The sequence below is a fragment of the Garra rufa genome, chromosome 9 (assembly GCF_049309525.1).
Source record: "Garra rufa chromosome 9, GarRuf1.0, whole genome shotgun sequence".
Taxonomy (NCBI): domain Eukaryota; kingdom Metazoa; phylum Chordata; class Actinopteri; order Cypriniformes; family Cyprinidae; genus Garra; species Garra rufa.
In genome coordinates, this window is record NC_133369.1 from 19,781,795 (window position 1) to 19,803,948 (window position 22,154).

General features: G+C 36.6%; 3 protein-coding genes across 3 annotated transcripts; 2 read left to right on the top strand and 1 right to left on the bottom strand.

Moving 5' to 3' along the window:
• The first annotated feature begins 421 nt into the window (after positions 1 to 421).
• On the top strand, positions 422 to 5,897 carry LOC141342941 (calcium homeostasis modulator protein 5-like). The gene is made up of 2 exons (XM_073847528.1): positions 422 to 1,051; positions 3,500 to 5,897. The coding sequence occupies exons 1-2, from the start codon at positions 494 to 496 to the stop codon at positions 3,887 to 3,889; spliced, it is 948 nt and encodes a 315-aa protein (XP_073703629.1). The 5' UTR covers positions 422 to 493; the 3' UTR covers positions 3,890 to 5,897.
• Positions 5,898 to 7,273: 1,376 nt separating this feature from the next.
• On the top strand, positions 7,274 to 11,283 carry rwdd1 (RWD domain containing 1). Its single transcript, XM_073847637.1, has 7 exons — positions 7,274 to 7,412; positions 7,802 to 7,867; positions 9,484 to 9,614; positions 9,705 to 9,848; positions 10,456 to 10,588; positions 10,675 to 10,737; positions 10,971 to 11,283. The coding sequence occupies exons 1-7, from the start codon at positions 7,340 to 7,342 to the stop codon at positions 11,081 to 11,083; spliced, it is 723 nt and encodes a 240-aa protein (XP_073703738.1). The 5' UTR covers positions 7,274 to 7,339; the 3' UTR covers positions 11,084 to 11,283.
• Positions 11,284 to 12,590: 1,307 nt separating this feature from the next.
• LOC141342912 (amine sulfotransferase-like) lies at positions 12,591 to 22,032 on the bottom strand. The gene is made up of 7 exons (XM_073847490.1): positions 21,985 to 22,032; positions 19,679 to 19,840; positions 19,125 to 19,333; positions 17,301 to 17,427; positions 17,118 to 17,212; positions 16,269 to 16,449; positions 12,591 to 13,867 (listed from the first exon to the last, which is right to left on the bottom strand). Exons 1-7 carry the CDS (start codon positions 21,989 to 21,991, stop codon positions 13,737 to 13,739), a joined length of 912 nt encoding a protein of 303 aa, XP_073703591.1. The 5' UTR covers positions 21,992 to 22,032; the 3' UTR covers positions 12,591 to 13,736.
• Between the last annotated feature and the right edge of the window lie 122 nt (positions 22,033 to 22,154).

Genomic DNA, 22,154 nt, shown 5'->3' on the forward strand with positions numbered 1-22,154 from the left:
CTTTTTTACAAGTGTAAAACATTATGTTGCAATATACCTCTTTTTTTGAGCTAACACACACTAATCAGCTGTTCCAGCCTCTAGAATTCCAAATTCCAACCTCCAGATTCCGGCATTCCAGTAATAAAAAGCACATTGTCAGTTACAAAGCTAGCTTTTTCTTAATCAACAATTGCACTGTTAGGATTTTATTCGTTTGACTGTTTTTGCATGACATGTATATGTGCTCATACACATCTGTAGTCTGTTTTGACTTCTGGCAGAACCTGATGAGCTGGTTTTGGTCACAGTCCATTACTGAATGGGAGGGGGGAAAATATGGACTGGGGAGGGGTTTGACAAGCTGTGAGGGCTAGAGACAAAAGAGGAGGAGATAAAGGAAGTGTGGAAAACAAAGTGAAAATAAGAGAGGAAGAAAAGGGAGTGCCATTGCAAATCATCTGAGTTTCATTTCAGTTCACCAGCTTTTTTTTTTTTGGAGTGTTCATCAGCCATGTCTGTACCAGCTATGGATTCATTTAAGACTGTCCTAAAGTTCCTCACCAATCAGAAGACCACTATTGGCTACAGCTTCATGGCTATTTTGACAATAGGTAGTGAACGAATTTTCTCCATGGTGTCGTTCCAGTGTCCGTGCAACCATGAACAGAACTTTGCATATGGATTAACTTTTCTGCTCGGCCCTGCTGTGGTCCTGCTGACGATCGGGCTCTTTGTTAGTACGCGTCTTTGGCGGTTATATACGGGGTGTTGTCTCAACCCTCTCAAACTCTGCCCTAGGTGTAACTGTATGGGATGCTTGCAGGTGTTTGTAAAAGTGCTGTCTGGAGCCTGCATTGCCCCTGTCATGTGGCTTAGTGTAGCACTGTTAAATGGAACTTTTTATGAGTGTGCTGTTAGTGGCCTGGATGAAAATGCGGTGGTGCAGATGTTCTGCAAAAACAAAACACCAACATGTCAGGACGAGCTACCCCGAGTCCCCTGCAGCAAGTCCCAGCTGTCTCCGAAAGATAATATGGAACTGCTGTTGATGTTGCGAGCCCAGTCACAGGTAAGCACATAATGTTAATAGATTCCAGATTGTTAAATAGTTGTATCTCGGCCGAATATCGTCTTATCCTAACAATACATCAATGGAAAGCTTATTTATTCATCTTTCAGGTGATGTATACATTTCCGGGCGTCAAAACTTGACCCTTGTGATTGGTTTAGTGGTCCAGGGTCACATATATTACTTCTTTTTTTTTCTGGAATACTTAATTGGCCATGGTAACTATATATCAGTCTATTCGTCAGGTGCTATTTTCATGGCTTTCGCAACACACCGCAGACTTGCACTCTTGCGTCAGTCACAACTGGCGGCATCTCATGTTGTAATGAAAATAACCTGAGAGGATTTCATTACTGTATTGTTGGTGCAATGTCCATAACAATGATAGGATGATTTTTTTGTGCATTGTGACAGACTAGCAGTCACATTTACCATTGTTCAGTGAATTTTCACAGGCGAAATGAAGTTCATGTGACTGGGAATTTTGCATGAAGAGGTGATCACATTAAAGAAATTTCAGTGAGATTTTGTGTGTAAACACAGGTCCAGTGTCTACAGTCAGGGTATACAGTTGAGGTCAAAAGTTTACATACACCTTGCAGAATCTGCAAAATGTTAATTATTTTATCAAAATGCATGTTATTTTTTATGTAGCACTGACCTGAATAAGATATTTCACATAAACGATGTTTACATATAGTCCAGAAGAGAAAATAATAGTTGAATTTATAAAAACGACCACATTCAAAAGTTTATATACACTGAATTTACCTGAATGATCCACAGCTTTTTTTGTCCTGAACAGTTAGATTCCCCGCTGTGCTTCAGAAAAATCTCCATTTTACAGTTTTGAAAGTTGTAAGTTGTGAAAATTAAATGATCTAAGACCTTTGTACAGTGCATGCCACTGTAAAAACAGCAAGTCTATCCCTCAAAGAGTTGTTTTCATCCATGTTAAAAGGACAGTTCACCCAAATATGAACATTACCCCATGATTTACTCTCCCTCAAGCCATCCTAGGCGTATGTATATGACTTTCTTCTTTCAGAAATATACAATTGGAGTTTTATTAAAAAATATCCTGGCTCCTCCAAGCTTTATAATGGCAGTGAATGGCTGTTGAGATTTTAAAGTCCAGTAAAGTGCATTAAAAGTACTTCACATGGCTCCAAGGGCTTAATAAAGGCCTTCTGAATCAAATCAATGGGTTTGTATAGGAAAATTTAATATTTAAAACTAGGGATGCACCGATCCTTATTGGCCGATCACTTGCGCGTTTTGTCAGTAAAGCCGGTTCTGTAATCAGCGGTAAATGCCATCAGGTGCGTGATTTCACGTTGAGCCGTATATACTACACACAGCCGTTGTTCAGCTCATCGGTAAACAACGGCTGTGTGTAGTATATACGGCTCAACGTGAAATCATGCACCTGATGGCATTTACCGCTGATTACAGAACCGGCTTTACTGACAAAACGCGCAAGCATTATCGGCCGATTCGTATCGGTGCATCCCTATTTAAAACTTTATAAACCGTTATCTCTAGCTTCCGCTGATTGTCCTATGCACGTTCCTGAGAGAGTGGCGTTCCCGCAGATGACGTGGGACATAGGATGCAGGCGTAGCATAAGCTCTAGTGAGAAGAAAACAAAACACCAGTCATGAAGTACATGTATAAAACGAGGATTTGTAAAGAAAAATGTCAGATTATTTCAAAATAAACCAAAAGGAGACCTTTTGAAGTATTCCTTTGCTGTAAACAAAGGATTCTTACCGGAGCTTACTCTACGCCTACGTCATTCGCGGGAACGCCACTTTCTTGTGAACGGATGTATGACAGTTAGCGGAAGCTAGAGATTACAGTTTATGAAGCTTCAAATATGGATATTTTTCTTCTTCTTTCTCTTCTGAAGGCATTTATTAACCCACTGGAGCCATGTGGAGTACTTTTTATGATGGATGGTTGCACTTTATTTGACTTTCAACCCCTATTCACTGCCATTATAAAGCTTGGAAGAACAAGGAAATGTTTTAATATAACTCTGATTGTATTCATCTGAAAGAAGAAAGTCACAAATCATGGGGTAATTTTCATTTTGGGGTGAACTATCCCTTTAAATTTAATATGATGTCTAACCTGATTAAGGTTACCTGTCATTTGCATGGAGATGTATGAAGCACAGCTCACACTGAAGTCACACGTTTGCATGATCAACTTGAACATTTTTATTTCTCTCTTCTTTTTCTCTTAATGTGAAATTCCTGATTGTATGGATTCTTAATGGAATAATTTTGCATGCAAAATTTAGCTAAGCAAAGGTGAATATGACTACATCTTGAGGTCAAAAGGTTTCCCCCAGCAGATTTCGCGAAAACTTCCAACTGGTCTTACGATTTGCAGTGTTGACCATCTTATAACATGCTCTCTTATAACATTTAATGTTCACAGATCCTCGGCTGGTCCATCATTATCGTATCGGCAACAGTTGCACTAATCGGGACTTGCTTTAAGAACTGTCGCTCTAAAGTAAGCTACCTTCAGTTAACTTTCCAGAAGATCTACATGGAGAAGGAAAAGGAAAAGTTTGAGGTGTTTGCAGAAGACTATGCCACCAAACTGGCAGAGAGAAACCTCAAGAGTTTCTTCGACAACAAAACTCCAGAAGCCTTTCCCTTTCCAAATCACAAGGCCTGGGAGGAGATCTCTGCTGTATACACTTTTAAACAAAGCGAACAGTACTACAGCACGCTGCAGAGATACGTGGAACGCTCTGATCGGGATTATAGCCCTGAGAAGCGGCCTGTTCTAGAGGGGGCAGATGGCATAGAGATGGCATAGAACACTGCAAGGACTGGGAACTTAATTTAGAAAAAACAACAGCCCAGAATATGACCTTGAAGACAAAGCCACTGTGAATCAAGACTAGCTATACAACCTGTATTGAAAGTGTCGTAATGACTGTTTTTGTCAATTTTGTTTTGTCCATTGAGGAAGTGGTAATGGCACTATTCTGTACAGTTTTATACTTTCATATCAGTGAACACAGATCTCAGGCCTTTGCATACTTGAATGTTGCATTTCAGGTTTTACAAAGTCAAAAAAGAAAAAGAAAAAAAACACTTATTCTCAGGGCATTTGTCATTTAGGTCTTGTGCACTCTTGAAATGAGTAGCTCTCTTATGCCTCCCTATATTTTAAAATCTTTTTAACCATATCCTTATAAAACAGGCAATGCCTTTATTGGAATTTTATGCATGATAACCCTAAATAGACTTGTCCAGCACAATACTGATTAAAATCTACAATGCTTCTGACAACCATCAAAATATAGAACATGTAAACCACAATTCATATTTCCTCTGCTGGGTTTAAACAGAAAATCTGACAAACAGGAAACCCACAATGAGTCCCCGGCACCCATTTCTTCAGTAGTTTAGACCCACGGATTAGATCTAAATAGGGCCCTGTGATCAAAATGATCTTTTCAAAAAAACATAAACAGGTCTAATTACTACAGAATGTCAAAAATAGTACACATAGCCCCTGATAGCACATGTACATCTTGGAGACGTCTATTTAATGTCTGCATTTACATCTGCAAGACATCTACAAGATGTAGTTTGCTCATCTGCAATACGTCTTTTGGACTTTTCCTATCAGATATCAAAGAGATGTCTATTAGATGTCTTTAAGAAGTTTATGAATTAGAATGCATGTAAAACTGACATCTTACAGACGTCTGCCAGAAGTTTGTTCACAGCAGATGCTTTCCAGATCAAGAGATCTTTAAAAGACATCTTGCAGACATATGTGTGCTATCTGGGCAAGCTGGTGGTTTCCGCCACGTCTGTGGTATGCATTTCCTGCATTGTTGTGAAAGAAGCGTACACATACTCAGGTTAACAGTCGGTGGGAAAAAATTAACAACCACAATATTGATGTATATTAAATTGTTATTCAGTGTAAGTTGAGTGTGCAAAAATATTGCTTAGAAGTAACAAAATGTAGCCTAATAACGAATTACATTAAAACGGAGTTAGAGCCACAGCCTTGCCCTTGTGAACAAAGTTATGAGATATAGTATTTGACACGTGTTTGAGTCCTGGCTCAAGGTCATTTCCTTTAAAAGGAAAAAGCAATGGGGAAAAAAAACTAAATAAATAAAAAAAATGGATGTTGTATAGTTGTACTAACAAAAGATGTTACAGGTCAATTGCGGTAAACAGAACTATAAATGACAGCTCATATTAATAGGAGAACTATGACAAACACACAGTCCATCTGCCTCATTTGATTTAAAAGTAACAAATAAACAAAATGTTTATGCATGCACATACTGCCTGTTTTTGGCAATTTTGTACTGAATGCTATACTTTTTGTATTTGTTGCCTTGCTCTATGTATTTATATTATATTTTGATATTTGCATTATTATGACTGTATAAATATAATAAATGTGAAATATAGAAATTATACTCTCATCTACCCTGCTGAAAAAGGCAGTCTAGTCCGTAATAGTTTGTTCAGCTAGTAAATTACCTATTAAAATATTTCTGGTTAGCATTATAAGGTGTGCTCATAATCTTAGCCACTATCATTCTTTACCATGATGGCAGTGGTAAAGTTGATCTACCTGTAATAATAACAGCCTGTGCTAGTCGGTACTAGCTAAGATAAAGTGTATCCATAAATTAAAATATCTTGAAATTTAAGCTTGTCCAAGCTAGTCAGAACTGTTTCAGCAGGCTTGACAGGATAGGACTGTACACAAAACCATATCCAGAATAAGGAAATGCCTTCATTTTTTAGTACTTGTCTGTACAATCAATAAAAATACTCTACATCTACTCAGTGTCTGATTCATTAATAAGCCCCAATTCATTCTATGAAAGAGTTTGTGCAATAGAGGGTTCACGAACTGTCATCAATCATTCATATTGGCAGCTCTGAACATAAACAATGCCACTGAAACAAACTAAACTCACATATTTTGTTGATTATTGCTGCTGAAAACTAATCAGTCAGACCAGGAAAACATTTGGAGTACTGTAGACTGCCAAAAGTTAAAACAAATCAAGAAAAAAAACTGTCGGAGGAACAAAAGGCATTTGTGGTTAACTGAACCAGGATTTCCAGGGCAAGAATCCTGACAACATCTGTGTTTGTTCTTATCATTTATGGTCAGGATAAGTGAAATATTAGTCTACTTTTTAATACTGCTCTTACGTGTCTTTACCACCTATTAACTTTAGTTTTCAAAATATTGCACTCTTTCCTTCCTTCTCTATATGATTTAGCAGCTTCCACCACACATACATTACCCTTGCATGCCGTTGTTTACATCCAAGTATCTCCAATATAGCCGCACATCCGGGTAACTGACCGTGAAGTAAGTAAACCCTCTATGGGCAACATACCCAGCTAAATAGATAAATTAAACTATAAATTAAAAAGTAAAAAGGAAAGACACTAATTATAAATAGATTCCTGTGCGTTTGGATTTAGGACTTATAGAATTACATACATTCACTAACATTTGGGACCACAAACCCACTCATAAGGGTCCATTTTCGTAAACTGAGATTTATACATAACCCAAAATCTTAATAAAAAGGTTTCTGTTGATGTATGGTTTGTTAGAATAGGACAATATTTGGCCGAGATACAACTGAAAAACTGAATCTGAGGGTACAAAAAAAAATCACCTTTAAAGTTGTCCAAATGAAGTTCTTAGCAATGCATATTACTAATCAAAAAGTAAGTTTTGATATATTTAAAGTAGGAAATTTACAAAATATAGTAATGAAACATGATCTTAATCTTATCTTAATATCCTAATGATTTTGGCATAAAAGAAAAATCGATAATTTTGACCATAGGCTACGATGCATTTATACAAATATACCCGTGCTACTTAAGGCTGGTTTTGTGGTCCAGGGTCACATATTTTACATAAAAATAAACTTGCTTATATTGTGGAGACTGGAGAGGTAGTTTTGTGGTTGTGGATTGGATCGCCAGGCTATATAATCCATGCCAGAGTAGAGCCTTTTCACACGTTTATTTTTTATTATTTATATTGTATATTGTACAGTCCTTTTGCAATAGGTTTAAGAAGGTGACAGCATGACAACATCTTTAGCAGAGCAAGTAAATCTGGGGTGTTACTCACGCCTTCCAGACCCAAGCTCAGACATTACTGGTGATCGCAGATGACATCGATGCCAGCCGGGCCTTAGCACACGTTTCTTCCATGCAGGTTCTAATGTATGGACATTTGTGACATAAAATGACAGACTACGGCGAGGAGCAGAGGAATGAACTAGAAGCAATAGAGTCCATTTACCCAGACTCATTTACAGGTAAGATTGACCGCGAAGTTTGCGTTTTATGTCTACAACTTCGCCACGCCGTCCGTTAGCTGCCTAGCTTTTCATGAGACAAAGTTAGTTAAACATATACGCCCGACTCAGTCGTCTCTTAGATGTCATTGTTTATAGTTGCATATTAAGCTGTCAAAGGTCAAGAAACAATACAAACAATAACTGATAATCAAAAATAAGATGTCAAGCAGAAGTAATGTCAGATTTATGTTTACGTGCTGCTTTGAATGAACTGTCTAAGTACTGAGTCTGTGGTCAGTGGTCACCTATACCTGTTTACTTCCAGGCTGTGGGAAGAGATGAGTAATAGTGAGCTCTGAATATTGAATTAGTTCGTTTCTTTTCTTACAATACCTCCATTTCTGCAGTGCTTTCCGAGGAGCCCACAAGCTTCACCATCACAGTTACATCTGATGCGGGAGAAAATGACGAGAGTAAGTTAATGTGGTTTATTATCTTATTATTATGTCAGTGCACGCAATAAAGTGAAGTGTCATATTTGATACCAGGTTTTTATGGCTATGGCAGAGGTCTTAAACCCTGTTCATGGTGACCCACTATCCTGAAGAGTTTAGCTACAACCCTAAACAAACACACTAGAAGTGGCCAATCAAGCTCCTTAAGACTGCTCGAAAATTGCAGGCAGGTGTGCTAAAGCAGGTTGGAAATAAACTTTCTAGGAGAGTGAGTCCCTAAGAGCAGGGTTGAAGACCTCTGCAGTATGAAATTGAACAGGGGTGCCCAAACTCAGTCCTGGAGGGCTGGTGTCCTGCAAAGTTTAGCTTCAACTCTGATTAGACACAGCTGAACCAGCTAATCAAGCTCTTACTAGGCATACTAGTAACTTTCCGGCAAGTTTGAGCTAAACTCTGAAGGACACCAGCTTTCCAGGAACGAGTTTGGGCATCCCTGGTGTAGAAGTATATGGAGAAGGAAAAACACTTTTATATAGAAGTCCAAACTGAGCAAAAATGTGACCTAGGGCCACAAAACTAGTCATAAGGTTTTGTAATCGATTTATACATCAAATAAATAAGCTTTCCATTGATATATCATTTGTTAGAATGGAACAATATTTGGCTGAGATAAAACTATTCTAAAAAATCTGGTATCTGAGGGTGAAAAAAATCTAAATATTGAGAAAATCGCCTTTAAAGTTGTCCAAATGAATTTCTTAGCATAGCATATTCCTAATAAAAAATTACATTTTGACATATTTACAGTAGGAAACGGACAAATTATCTTCATGGAACATGATCTTTCCTTAATATCATAATGATTTTTGGATTAAAAGAAAAATCAATTGAAAAAAGACAACTAGAAGATTGTAAACAGCTATTTTTTTTTTAGCAAAGTTATGATGGTGTTTATAATAGAGGGTTTGCACTTGCATCACGATTTAGTCATATTGGCAATACTCGGATGTAAACAGCGTGAAATGTACGGTTAATGTACTACTGAGTACGTTGTTCTGCTAATATATGCTGTCTAAACCACAGAAAAAACTTGTGGAAGCTGCTAAGTTATATAGAGAAGGACTTAGTATGCCTTAAAAGGGCACACAATTTTGACGAACTAAAGTTAATAGGTGGCGATAAAGCATACGAGCAGTATAAATTTAGATATTAGCCTAATATTTGACCTACCTGACCAGAAATTATAAGAACAAACATGAATGTTGTCAAGATTCTTGCCTTGGAAAGCCTGGTTCAGTTTACCCAACCACAAACGTCTTTTGTTCCTCAGTTTTTTGCACTCTTCTCCAATTCTCCGCTTCTCCAAATGTTTTTCCTGATTAGTACAGCCCAAAACAAGACTATTTTCAGCAGCAATATTTAGCAAAATATGCGAGTTTTATTTGGTTTAGTGGCATTGTTTACATTCAGTGCCGCCAATATGGCTGATTGAAGACACAACGTGAAAACACTATTGAGAGAACCTAAAAAATATGTGTATCAAATATGATACAGAAGTAGGCCTTACTTTTAGGGTTGAAGTGTAGCTCAAAGCAGCAACTTCACAATCCTAACATGATATCTGTTTGTTTTAGCGGTGGAGGTGACCCTGAAGTTCACATATGTGGAGAAATATCCAGACGAACCCCCTCTGTGGGAGATCTTTTCACAGGAGAACCTGGAAGATTCAGACGCAGACGACATTCTAATGCTTTTAAAGCAACAGGTCTGAATATATGAGATATTAAAAACACATTCTGATGTTTGGCTTTTTTTGTGTCCTTTAGCTGTTCCTAATAGCATCTTTCTTTTGTAGGCTGAAGAAAACTTGGGAATGGTTATGATATTCACATTGGTGACAGCTGTGCAGGAGAAACTTAATGAAATAATTGACCAGATAAAGAGCAGAAGAGAAGAAGAGAAACTAAGAAAAGAAATGGAGGCCGAAGAAGCTGAGAAGGTTTGAGCATGTGTCTTCTGAATATAGACTAACATTAAAGGAATAGAATAGTTCATCTGAAAAATCTACTTACCCTCAGGCCATCCAAAATGTAAATTAGTTTGTAAGATTTGGAGAAATTTACATCCTTTGCTCACCAGTGGATCCTCTGTATTGAATGGGTGCCGTCAGAATAAGATTCTAAACAGCTGATAAAAACATCTTAATAATACAAAAGTGTATTTAGCCACAGTAAACGAGTACTTTTGAAGGGCTGTCAGTGAAGACAAATAATGATAGCCATGATGACCACAACATTGCTATTTACTTAAAGGGATAGTTCACCCAAAAATGAAAATTTGACATTTATCTGCTTACCCCCCAGGGCATCCAAGATGTAGGTGACTTTGTTTCTTCAGTAGAACACAAAGATTTTTAACTCAAACCGTTGCAGTTTGTCAGGCATATAATGGCAGTCAATGGGCACCAAACCTTTGAATCATTTTCATTTTTGGGTGAACTATCCCTTTAAATATTATGTTGAATGGTAGATTTGTTAGCAGTTACATAGCTATCATTTAGATTAAAATGGAAAATGTTTTTTTTTTTTTTTTTTTGCTTTTTTCAGTGTGCATTCCAAGGCACTGTGGTCACAATTGAGAACTTCTTATCATGGAAAGCAAAATTCGAACAAGAAATGTCAGAACTAAAAAAGAAATGTCAGAAAGAAGATGATCAGTTGGGAAAAGGAAAGCTCACAGGTGAGTTGCTATCATTAAAAGTAATGTAGAAACTCAAACCTGAACACCTTTTGTCATGCTCTGCTCATTTACTTTTTATGTTACAGGAAAACAGCTCTTTGAGAGAGACCATAATCTTGACACATCAGATATCCAGTTCTTGGAAGACGGTGAGCAATGTCAATTATTATTTTTGTATTCACCTTTTTCTTTAACTTGGAAGTACCGGAAGCCTATGGGTGAGACTTCCAGTTCATTAGCTCTGCTGTAGGGAAATAACGAGAAGAATAACAACATGCAGTAAACAAGATAATACAGTAATTTGCAATATCAAGCAGCAAAACAAGCTGTTTTGTACAGAATTCATCCTTCTAAATTGGTCTTCTCTGCTCTTTTCCTCTAGGTGGAAACAGTGTGGAAGTCGACGAGTCGCTGTTTCAAGACATGGATGATTTGGACTTGGACGAAGATGACCCTGATTTCAATCCACTGGATTTAGGAAGTGATGAAGACTGAATAGTGTTAACTCAACCTGACATGAATGATATAGATGCCAACATCTTCTGTAGCAGCCTTGTGGAGCAGGACTTCAGCTCACCGGTTCTAAACACAAACTTTTTCAGGCACTACCATCCATGATGCAACATATTTTACAATAACTGTCAAACCTATTGTCATTTGTCACAATTATTACTATTAAAAAAAACATTCTCTTATTCTACTGAATTGCTTCATTTACACAAGAGTCACATTAGATGGATGTTTTCAATAGATGTGACCTGGCAGTTCACTTCCTGTTTTTCTTCTAATTTTCTCTGTCTATATACAATTATATACAATCTATATATAAGTTGTGTTAACTTTTTCGGTTAAATGAACACTTAATGAAAATTAACACTTAAAGGGATAGTTCACCCAAAAATGAAAATTTGATGTTTATCTGCTTACCCCCAATGCATCCAAGATGTAGGTTACTTTGTTTCCTCAGAAAAACACAAACGAAGATTTTTAACGAAAACCGGTGCAGTCTGCCAGCCTTATCATGGAGGTGGATGGGCACCAGACCTTTAAAAGTAAACAAAAACATGCACAGACAAATCCAAATCACACCCTGTGGCTCGTGATGATACATTGATGTTTTAAGACACGAAACGATCGATTTTTGTGAGAAACTGAACAGTATTTATATCATTTTTTACCTTTGATACACAGCCACGTCCATCTGTCATGTGCACGAGTTTGGCATCAGTCACGTCACATGAGCACGCGTTCTGGCGTAGAATACGCAAAAGCCGTAAGGGGAAATCAGTGAAAAGTCCCGGATGAGTTTGTGCAAGCAAACGTAATCTTTTAGCTTTAAATCGGTTTAAACAATCAGGATATGCGCAAGTAATTACCATTTTGAATAGCCGCTATACCCACAATCTCTGTGCTCTGTGTAAACAATGAGTGTCGTATACATGCAACAGATCGCTTTCGGCGTTTGCGTATTCTACGACAGAGCGCGTTCACATGTGACGTGACTGATGCCAAACTCGTGCACATTACAGATGGACGTGGCTGTGTATCAAAGGTAAAAAATGATATAAATACTGTTCAGTTTCTCACAAAAACCGATCGTTTCGTGTCTTAGGACATCAATGTATCATCACGAGCCGCAGGGTGTAATTTGGATTTGTCTGTGCATGTTTTTGTTTACTTTTAAAGGTTTGGTGCCCATCCACGTCCATGATAAGGCTGGCAGACTGCACCGGTTTTCGTTAAAAATCTTCGTTTGTGTTTTTCTGAGGAAACAAAGTAACCTACATCTTGGATGCATTGGGGGTAAGCAGATAAACATCAAATTTTCATTTTTGGGTGAACTATCCCTTTAATGTAATCACTGAAATCTGAGGAAAAACTCAAATAATTCTCCAGAGTTTCTGATTGACATAATATTTGATTATGTTTGGAATTAACTTTATTTCGCGTTTGACTGAAACAGCTGTTTATTTCACTAACAAAAATGCACAAGCAAACCTAGTGAAAACATATATACTATTATTTATTTCTAAGTGCATTACAAATACATGTACATATTTAAAGTAGAGGTCAAAATGTATGATTTTGAGATCCATCTTTTCACACTGAGGACAATTGAGATACTCATGCAACTATTACAAAAGGTTTAAATGTTCACTGATGCTTTAGAAGGAAACACGATGCACTAAGCTTGGGGGTGAAAACATTCCATTTGAAGATCAGGGTAAATTTAATTTATTTTGACTTCTGAGAAATATCTTGTATGTAAATATCTTCTGAAGGGCATTCGTACATGAAAAAAAAAAAGAAAAATCACATTTTATTCTGTTCAAAAGTTTACACCCCTGGCTCTTAATGCATTGTGTTTTCTTCTAAAGCATCAGTGAACGTTTGAACCTTCTGTAATAGGTGCATATGAGTCACTCAGTTGTCCTCAGTGTGAAAAGATGGATCTCAAAATCATACAGTCATTGTTTAGGACAAAACCAAAACGTGTGACAAGGACGTATTTGCATCTGTCGAAATATCTTGCATTTAAAGACTGATAATATTCAAAAATCATACAATCCTCATCAATAGTGACACTACATATTTTAGGCTTAATATTAAGAAATGTTCATTGTGCACAAGTAGTACTCCAAATAAACCTTTATTATAGTTTTTATGTCAGTAAGTTTCAAGATATATCAGTAAATATGTTAATAGATTTGAACTGTACTTAGTATGAAATAAACGTATTTATACTCTTCTTTTTAAATGGTAATTTCACAGTGTTCCAGAAGAGGACAGCAGTGAGTCATGTCATACACTGTATCTGCATCTTAAGCTGCCTTGAACTTTAAATTCATAAAATATAGAAAGCAAGTAAGATATTTGCTTAACATTGTATTTTGTATATATTACTGTTCAGAAGTTTGGGGTTTGGTAAGATTTTAAAAACGTTTTTAAAATAGGTGGCTTAAGCTTTATTTAAATAAAATATTATGACAAAAGAACTTTTAATAGATTTTAATTCATTCCTTCCTTCAATGTCACATCCTTCAGAAATCATTCTAATATGCTTATTTGATTTACTTTAATTGACTGACCCCAAACTTTCGAACAGTTTCAGATGTTTTTGTGAGTACACATGATGAGACTGAATAAATCATGGTGTGATGAGATTACTCATGTCCCAGATGAAAGAAAGAGGAATATCTTTCATCCTCTGTTGGTACACTTTGTCAAATCTCTCATTCTGTGCCACAGTGAAGCAGTTCTTCCAGTCACCAACAATTCCTGTTCAGAGGTAAGCAGTGAGGTTATATTTCAGTCAATAACTAAATTCAACAGGTTAAAAACATTCAAATTACTTAATGGAAGAGATTAGTGACTGTATTCTCAACGTGGAAGTATGCCGTTTTCTGTGAATGCGCGAGACTTCCAGTTCATTAGCCGTGGTAGTAAAATAACGAGACGAATAACAAAGTGCAGTAAATGGTAAAACTGTTTTCACTACAAACCAGTGTGTTCATAATTAAGATAATACATAAAATAATATGGTAAGACACACCATTTTGCAATATCAAGTCAACTGTTTTGTACAGCTAAAAATAGCTGGAAGTGAATGACACCGGAAGACACATTAAATGGCCATGCCCGCTCTTACTGAAAGGTGGATACAATGACTTGCCAAAATATAATTATAAATTCACTGTAGGAATGATACGATGGGTGGAAACGCATTCAAGAGATACTGTGGTTTGTAGGAGTCTTAAAGGAGAAGTTCACTTCCAGAACAAAAATGTACAGATAATTGACTCACCCCTTTGTCATCAAAGATGTCCATGTCTTTCTTTCTTCAGTCAGTAAGAAATTATGTTTCTTGAGAAAAACATTTAAGGAATTTTCTCCATATGATGGACTTCAATGGTGCCCCCAAGTTTAAACTTCCAAAAAGCAGTTTGAATGCAGCTTCAGAGGGCTCTAAAAACGATCACAGCCGAGGAAAAACGGTCTTATCTAGTGAAACAATCTGTCATTTTCTAAACAAATTGACAATTTATATAAACGTTTTTTCCTGAACACGGAAGTAAGTCCGACTCTTAACTGAAAGAATGCTTTGCATTTCCGGTCTGCATTGTTTCTAGTCAAATTATAGGGTATATTCCGAGCTAATAAACTAATGTTAAACCTGTTTTCAAAAAGCACATGGCTCCATAGCGCCATCACTTGGCAATGTCGCAATGACCGTCATTTGTCAGTGCCTCACTTTAATGAGTGTGTAGATGACACGAAGCAGCGGACCTTAGCTACATTAAAAACTGATGGATGCTATTTGAATGGGTTCCTATGGAAACCGGAACAGAAAAGCATTCAATCTGACGTTAGAATTCGTAATGGCGGCGCTCATCGTTTACTCAGGAAAAAGGTCTATACTTTTTAACCTCTTCTTAAACGCTTGTCTTGTCTATTAGCGCGTGGACTCTTTTTTTTCGGTTCAAGACAGTTAGGGTAACGTTATGTCGAAAAAACTTCCATCTCGTTTTCTTCTCCAACTTTACATTGCTGCAGAAGTACCGACCCAGTGTTTACAAAGTGAACAAGCAAGAAGATCAAACACCCTTTGCATAAAAAGGTAAAACAGCGATGTAGGGTGATTTTGAAGTTGAAGAAAATGAGATGGGAGTTTTTTGACATAACCTAACTGTATTGACCCAGATAACACAGACTACTCATGCACATTGCAGTGATGAAACAAGACAAGCGTTTGAGGTTAAAAGTATATAAACTGTCAATTTGTTTAGAAAATGACAGATTGTTTCACTAGATAAGACTCGGCTGGGATCGTTTAGGAAGTTCAAACTTGGGGGCACCATTGAAGTCTGCTATATGGAGACAATTCCTGAAATGTTTTCCTCAATAAACATAATTTCTTTAGGACTGAAGACAGAATTACATTAACATCTTGGATAACAAGGAGGTGAGTAAATTATCTGTACATTTTTGTTCTGGAAGTGAACTAATCCTTTAAGAAAAGCTTTGTCTTGGAGAGACAAAAATGAGCTCACAGATAAAGTATAACTATTAGGTTCTATGAGTAAAAATCCTTGTGATTATGTAATGATTGCGTAAGAAAGTGTAACTCACTTTCTTCTGAGGAAAACAAAAGATCAGAATCAGCAGCCACCAGTTTTTTCATTGTACGGAATAAAAGGCTGTCAGTAACTACTGTGTCAGATGAGGCTGAGTAAACAATGACAGAATCTTCATTTTCACAATCACAAGAATTTGAGAGTGTACTGATAGTGAACTTTGTAATGATACTTAAAGGGATAATTCACTCAAAAATAAAAATTCTGTAATTAATTACCCTCATGTCGTTCCAAACCCGTAAGACCTTCATTCATCTTCGGAACACAAATTAAGATATTTTTGATGAAATCCAAGAGCTCTCTGACCCTTGATAAACAGCAAGGGTACTACCATGGTCAAGGCATAGAAACATCATTAATACATCTTACTATGGTTCTAGGCCTTGACTGTGGTAGGGCCCGAAGATCAGAAGATGAACGAAGGTCTTGCGGGTTTGGAATGACATGAGGGTGAGTAATTAATGACAGAATTTTCATTTTTGGAGTGAACTATCCCTTTAATCTGTGTGCTTGAAATAGTGAATCACAATGAGATGTTTATATACCTTTCCTCAGAAATGCTCCAACCTGGTGGTTCAGCAGGATGGCAGGGACCTGCTCGTAATTGGCCTGAGGATTGTTCTTCATGTTTTTGAAGATACTGTGCTCAACAACATCATTCAACTGCTGTGACGTCAAGTTCTTCCCCAAGAATGAAGTAATCCTTTCAACCACTGAACGCAAGTCCTGCAAGCATACACGCTTTGATAAGCTACAGAATTTTCTGGATTGATACTCCTGCTCTGAGGTTATGTGTACACATTTGGGGTCAATTTTTCTGTTTGGAAAGAAGTCTTTAGACTAAGGCTGCATTTATATTTATCTATTTTATCAAAAATACAGTGAAAACAGGGTTTGGTTTTATGAACCTGCACCAGGTTAACGTTTTGGAAAAGTAAAATGTTTAATGTTTTTTAAAGAAGTCTCTTCTGCTCACCAAGCCTGCATTTATTTGATCCAAAGTACAGCAAAAATGGTAAAATTTTGAAACTTATTTGAATACATTTTAAAATGTAATTTATTCCTGTCATTTCTTTGGTGTCACGTGATCCTTCAGAAATAATTCTCATATGCTAATTTGATACTGAAAAAAATATTTCTTATTTTTAATCATTTCAAAAATTTTCCGTAAACTCTGATTTTTTAAAAAGATTTTTTGATGAATTAAAAAAAGGTATTTAATTGAAATAAAAATATTTTGTAAAATTAAAAATGTTTTTACTTTGGTTTTTTTTTACAAACTAATGCATCCTTGCTGTATTTATGTCTTAAAACAATTCTTACTGACCCCAAAATATTAAATGGTAAAGTACAGTATATCTTATTTTTCAAGAAAACAAGCAAACCAGACAAACCTTAATCATCTCTTCATATGTGATGTACAAGAAATTCATCTCATCTTTGTGGGAGTACCAGGCCTTGACATGCTCAAACCAGCAACTACCAAAAACTGAAACACATGATATTTGTCAAGATTGTTGATCAAACAGTTGCTTTGATTGAAATGGCAAATTACATGAAAAAGGCATTTTGTTTACCATTTCCTTCCATGAATTTCTCAAAAAACTCATCAAAGTCTTTCGGGGTCTCCAGCATATTTGCATATTTGTGAAAATGGTAGTAAGACACCAAAACATCCTTTGGATTTCTGGCCACATAGATGACCTGTCAGTCATTAGGAAGAATGAAGAAATCAATGAGATCAATTTTATTGAGACTTCAAATGCAAAACTGTAAGAAAAAGCAGCAGTCATAATTATTCAGTACAGTCGTGGCCAAAAGTTTTGAAAATGACACAAATTTTAGTTTTCACAAAGTTTGCTGCTAAACTGCTTTTAGATCTTTGTTTCAGTTGTTTCTGTGATGTACTGAAATATAATTACAAGCACTTCATACGTTTCAAAGGCTTTTATCGACAATTACATGACATTTATGCAAAGAGTCAGTATTTGCAGTGTTGGCCCTTCTTTTTCAGGACCTCTGCAATTCGCTGGGCATGCTCTCAATCAACTTCTGGGCCAAATCCTGACTGATAGCAACCCATTCTTTCATAATCACTTCTTGGAGTTTGTCAGAATTAGTGGGTTTTTGTTTGTCCACTCGCCTCTTGAGGATTGACCACAAGTTCTCAATGGGATCAAGATCTGGGGAGTTTCCAGGCCATGGACCCAAAATTTCAACGTTTTGGTCCCCGAGCCACTTAGTTATCACTTTTGCCTTATGGCACGGTGCTCCATCATGCTGGAAAATGCATTGTTCTTCACCAAACTGGTGTTGGATTGTTGGAAGAAGTTGCTGTTGGAGGGTGTTTTGGTACCATTCTTTATTCATGGCTGTGTTTTTGGGCAAAATTGTGAGCGAGCCCACTCCCTTGGATGAGAAGCAACCCCACACATGAATGGTCTCAGGATGCTTTACTGTTGGCATGACACAGGACTGATGGTAGCGCTCACCTTTTCTTCTCCGGACAAGCCTTTTTCCAGATGCCCCAAACAATCGGAAAGAGGCTTCATCGGAGAATATGACTTTGCCCCAGTCCTCAGCAGTCCATTCGCCATACTTTTTGCAGAAGATCAATCTGTCCCTGATGGGTTTTTTTTTGGAGAGAAGTGGCTTCTTTGCTGCCCTTCTTGACACCAGGCCATCTTCCAAAAGTCTTGGCCTCACTGTGCGTGCAGATGCGCTCACACCTGTCTGCTGCCATTCCTGAGCAAGCTCTGCACTGGTGGCACTCCGATCCCGCAGCAGAATCCTCTTTAGGAGACGATCCTGGCGCTTGCTGGACTTTCTTGGATGCCCTGAAGCCTTCTTAACAAGAATTGAACCTCTTTCCTTGAAGTTCTTGATGATCCTATAAATTGTTGATTTAGGTGCAATCTTAGTAGCCACAATATCCTTGCCTGTGAAGCCATGTTTATGCAACGCAATGATGGCTGCACGCGTTTCTTTGCAGGTCACCATGGTTAACAGTGGAAGAACAATGACTTCAAGCATCACCCTCCTTTTAACATGTCAAGTCTGCCATTCTAACCCAATCAGCCTGACATAATGATCTCCAGCCTTGTGCTCGTCAACATTCTCACCTGAGTTAACAAGACGATTACTGAAATGATCTCAGCAGGTCTTTTAATGACAGCAATGAAATGCAGTGGAAAGTTTTTTTCGGGATTAAGTTAATTTTCATGGCAAAGAAGGACTATGCAATTCATCTGATCACTCTTCATAACATTCTGGAGTATATGCAAATTGCTATTATAAAAACTTAAGCTGCAACTTTTCCAATTTCCAATATTTATGTAATTCTCAAAACTTTTGGCCACGACTGTACATTGGTAAGACTTGATTATTTCATTGAAGTTCACCTTGCCCTTCTTTTGTTTCAGTCCAACTGGCATGAATTTGTATGCCAGATGAGACACACGGATCCTAGGGGAAGGAGCAGATTCAAACGGTTTCTCAGGGTTCATAAGTTCCATCCATGGGATTCGCTCAGAATTCTGCTCATCAGATGTCGCTGTAACATCTCCCTTGACCTCTATCAGACTTAGGATTTGCTGCAACCAAATAGTGCCTGCAAAGATGACCAACAGAAGCAACAACATGTTTACAAACTGCACACAGGATGTCTATTAAGATTACCGATCACTGAAGATTTTTAAATTGTGCCATTCGCAATAAGCGTGCATTTTTCTGTTTATAGTCTAAGTAATGTTTCCTCACATTACGCTGAAAGCAGTTTAAAAGGCAGACAGACTTCCATAAAAAGCTGGATAATAGATGTCTGACTGAGATAAACATAATAACAGGAAGATTATAGCAACACAAGTACAGCTGAGGAAACTGTAGCAATTATGTTACATATAAATGTTCTTTTTACATGTACTAATGCACTTTTGAAGCATGCTGGTTCTCGAACCTGATTTGGGGTAAGTAATGACAAAGACATCCGAGTCTCGAATTTCAAAGTTCTGGATTTTATCCACCACCTCAGAAGAATGGATTCCAGATATCAAGTTGAAGCCCTGATGAGCAAACAACTTAAATTCAGGGGCCTCACCACCGCTTTGATTTAAATCCTCTGAAAGAGCAAAAGACATGTAAATAAAGATGTGTTACAAAACAAGTTAAACATTATACGTGTCTACATTCAGATATTCATCATGACATCTTTATAGTACATACGCTACCAGTCAAAATCAAAGATTTTTTATGTTTTTGTTTTTTTTAAAGAAGTCTCTTCTTCTCACCAAGACTGCATTTATTTGATCTAAAATATAGCTAAATCAGTAATATTGTGAAATATGTGTACTATTTAAAATAATTGCTTTCTATCTGAATACATTTTAAATTGTAATTTATTCCTGTAATCAAAGGAAAATGTTCAGCATCATTACTCCAGTCTTCAGTGTCACAAGATCCTTCACTTAAAAATGAGCAACATTTTTGCTCACCAAGCCTGCATTGATTTGATCCAAAGTACAGCAAAAAAGTAAAATTTTGAAATATTTTTACTATTTAAAATAAGTGCTTTATATTTGAATATATTTTAAAATGTAATTTATTCCTGTGATCAAAGCAAAATTTTTAACATCATTAATCCAGTCTTCAGTATCACAAGATCCTCCAGAAATCATTCTAATATGCTGATTTGCTGTTCAAGAAACATTTATTATTATTATCAGTATTTAAAACAGCTGAGTAAGTTTTTTTCAGGGTTCTTTGATGAATATAAAGATTCAAAGATCAGCGTTTACCTGAAATAAAAAGCTTTTGTTACATTATCATCTGTATTTTTTGAGAACTTATAGAAATTAATACTTTTATTTGTCAAGGACGCTTTGAATTGATCAAAAGTGATGATAAAGACAAAATATTTCTATTTTCAAAGGTTCTTCTGAACTTTCTATTCAGCCAAGAGACCTGAAAAAATTCTACTCAGCTGTTTTCAACATAATAATAAATGTTTTTTGAGCAGCAAATCAGAATATTAGACTGATTTCTGAAGGAAATGTGACTGGAGTAATGATGCTAAAAATTCAGATTTGAAATCACAGGAATAAATTGCATTTTAAAATATATTCAAATAGAAAAGTTATTTTAAAGAGTAAAATTATTTAAATAAAAATTAGTTTTTGCTGTACTTTGGAACAAATAAATACAGGCTTGGTGAGCAGAAGAGACTTCTTTAAAAACATAAAAAAATCTTACTGCCCAAAAACTTTTGACTGGTAGTGTATATTTACATACATTCATCAAAAAAGATCATATTTGCACAAATTAAACAATATTCCCATTTAAAACTTAAAATATATGGCATATTCATGTTAAGCAAATATGATTTCCTATATTAGACTGTACTTGAGTATTAGTGCAACCCATTTAATTCCTAATCTGTTATCATATGTTTTGATATCCCAGTACAAACAAACACCTTGCCTTACGGAGGACGTCATTTTTGCATTCCAATGCGCTACTTTTTTTTGTTTTCATGCAACGATAGCTTGATCTACTCGTTTGACCACAAATTTTGTTCTCGTACTTTACAACTGCAGCGACGACGTTTCAAAAGCGCGGCGTTCAAGTCTAAAGTACCTTGCCTCAAGAATTTGTTTTTCCCATTTTACTGCGCTGCGTCTCACATTTTTAGCGTGCTCTCTGTGAAGGAAAATATGGTGATATATATGCCCCAAGAGGAAACGCAATGTACTAGAACAACAACCAGGGACAGATGTTTCCCACACTTGTTACAAAAAGGGAATTAAACTGTCGACGCTACGTTAAGCGTTTTCTCCCCAACAGAGCCTACTTACCGACATAGTACGATTCATGATGAATAAGGTGCAATATCCGTTGAGAAAACACAGTTCAATGTTAGCACAACTTTTAATTTGAATTGATTTTAAAATGTGTAATTGTGGAAACTAACATTTACCAAGATTAATAAACGATTTATAGTTTTTTTCATTGTTAGTTCATTAATGTAGCTAACGTTAGGAAATTGAACGTTATTCTAAAAGCTATGAGGGTGAAATAAAGTGAATTAAAAAATACTATCTTTATCCATATGGATTAAAATCCAACTGTTTTGGCAGCAAAGTGTTTATGGCAAAATAATTAAAAAACATTTTTTTTTTTTTTTGCACATTAAGCCATGTTATGTGTGTTAGTCCTAAACTGTGGTGTGCTGTCTACCTGATCAGTTCAACCTTGCTGTTCACTTACCTGCCATCTCGCTCTGTCCTCTGGAGTGACTGTGAGATACTTGTCCGTCCTGTGACTTGTCTGCCCTGATAAAATCAGGAAGTGTATTTTGGCACATAATGCATTTGGTCAGGAAACTGAGAAGGGAGGGGAGGATCTGTAAATTACTTGAATTTGGCCTACGGGGTGGG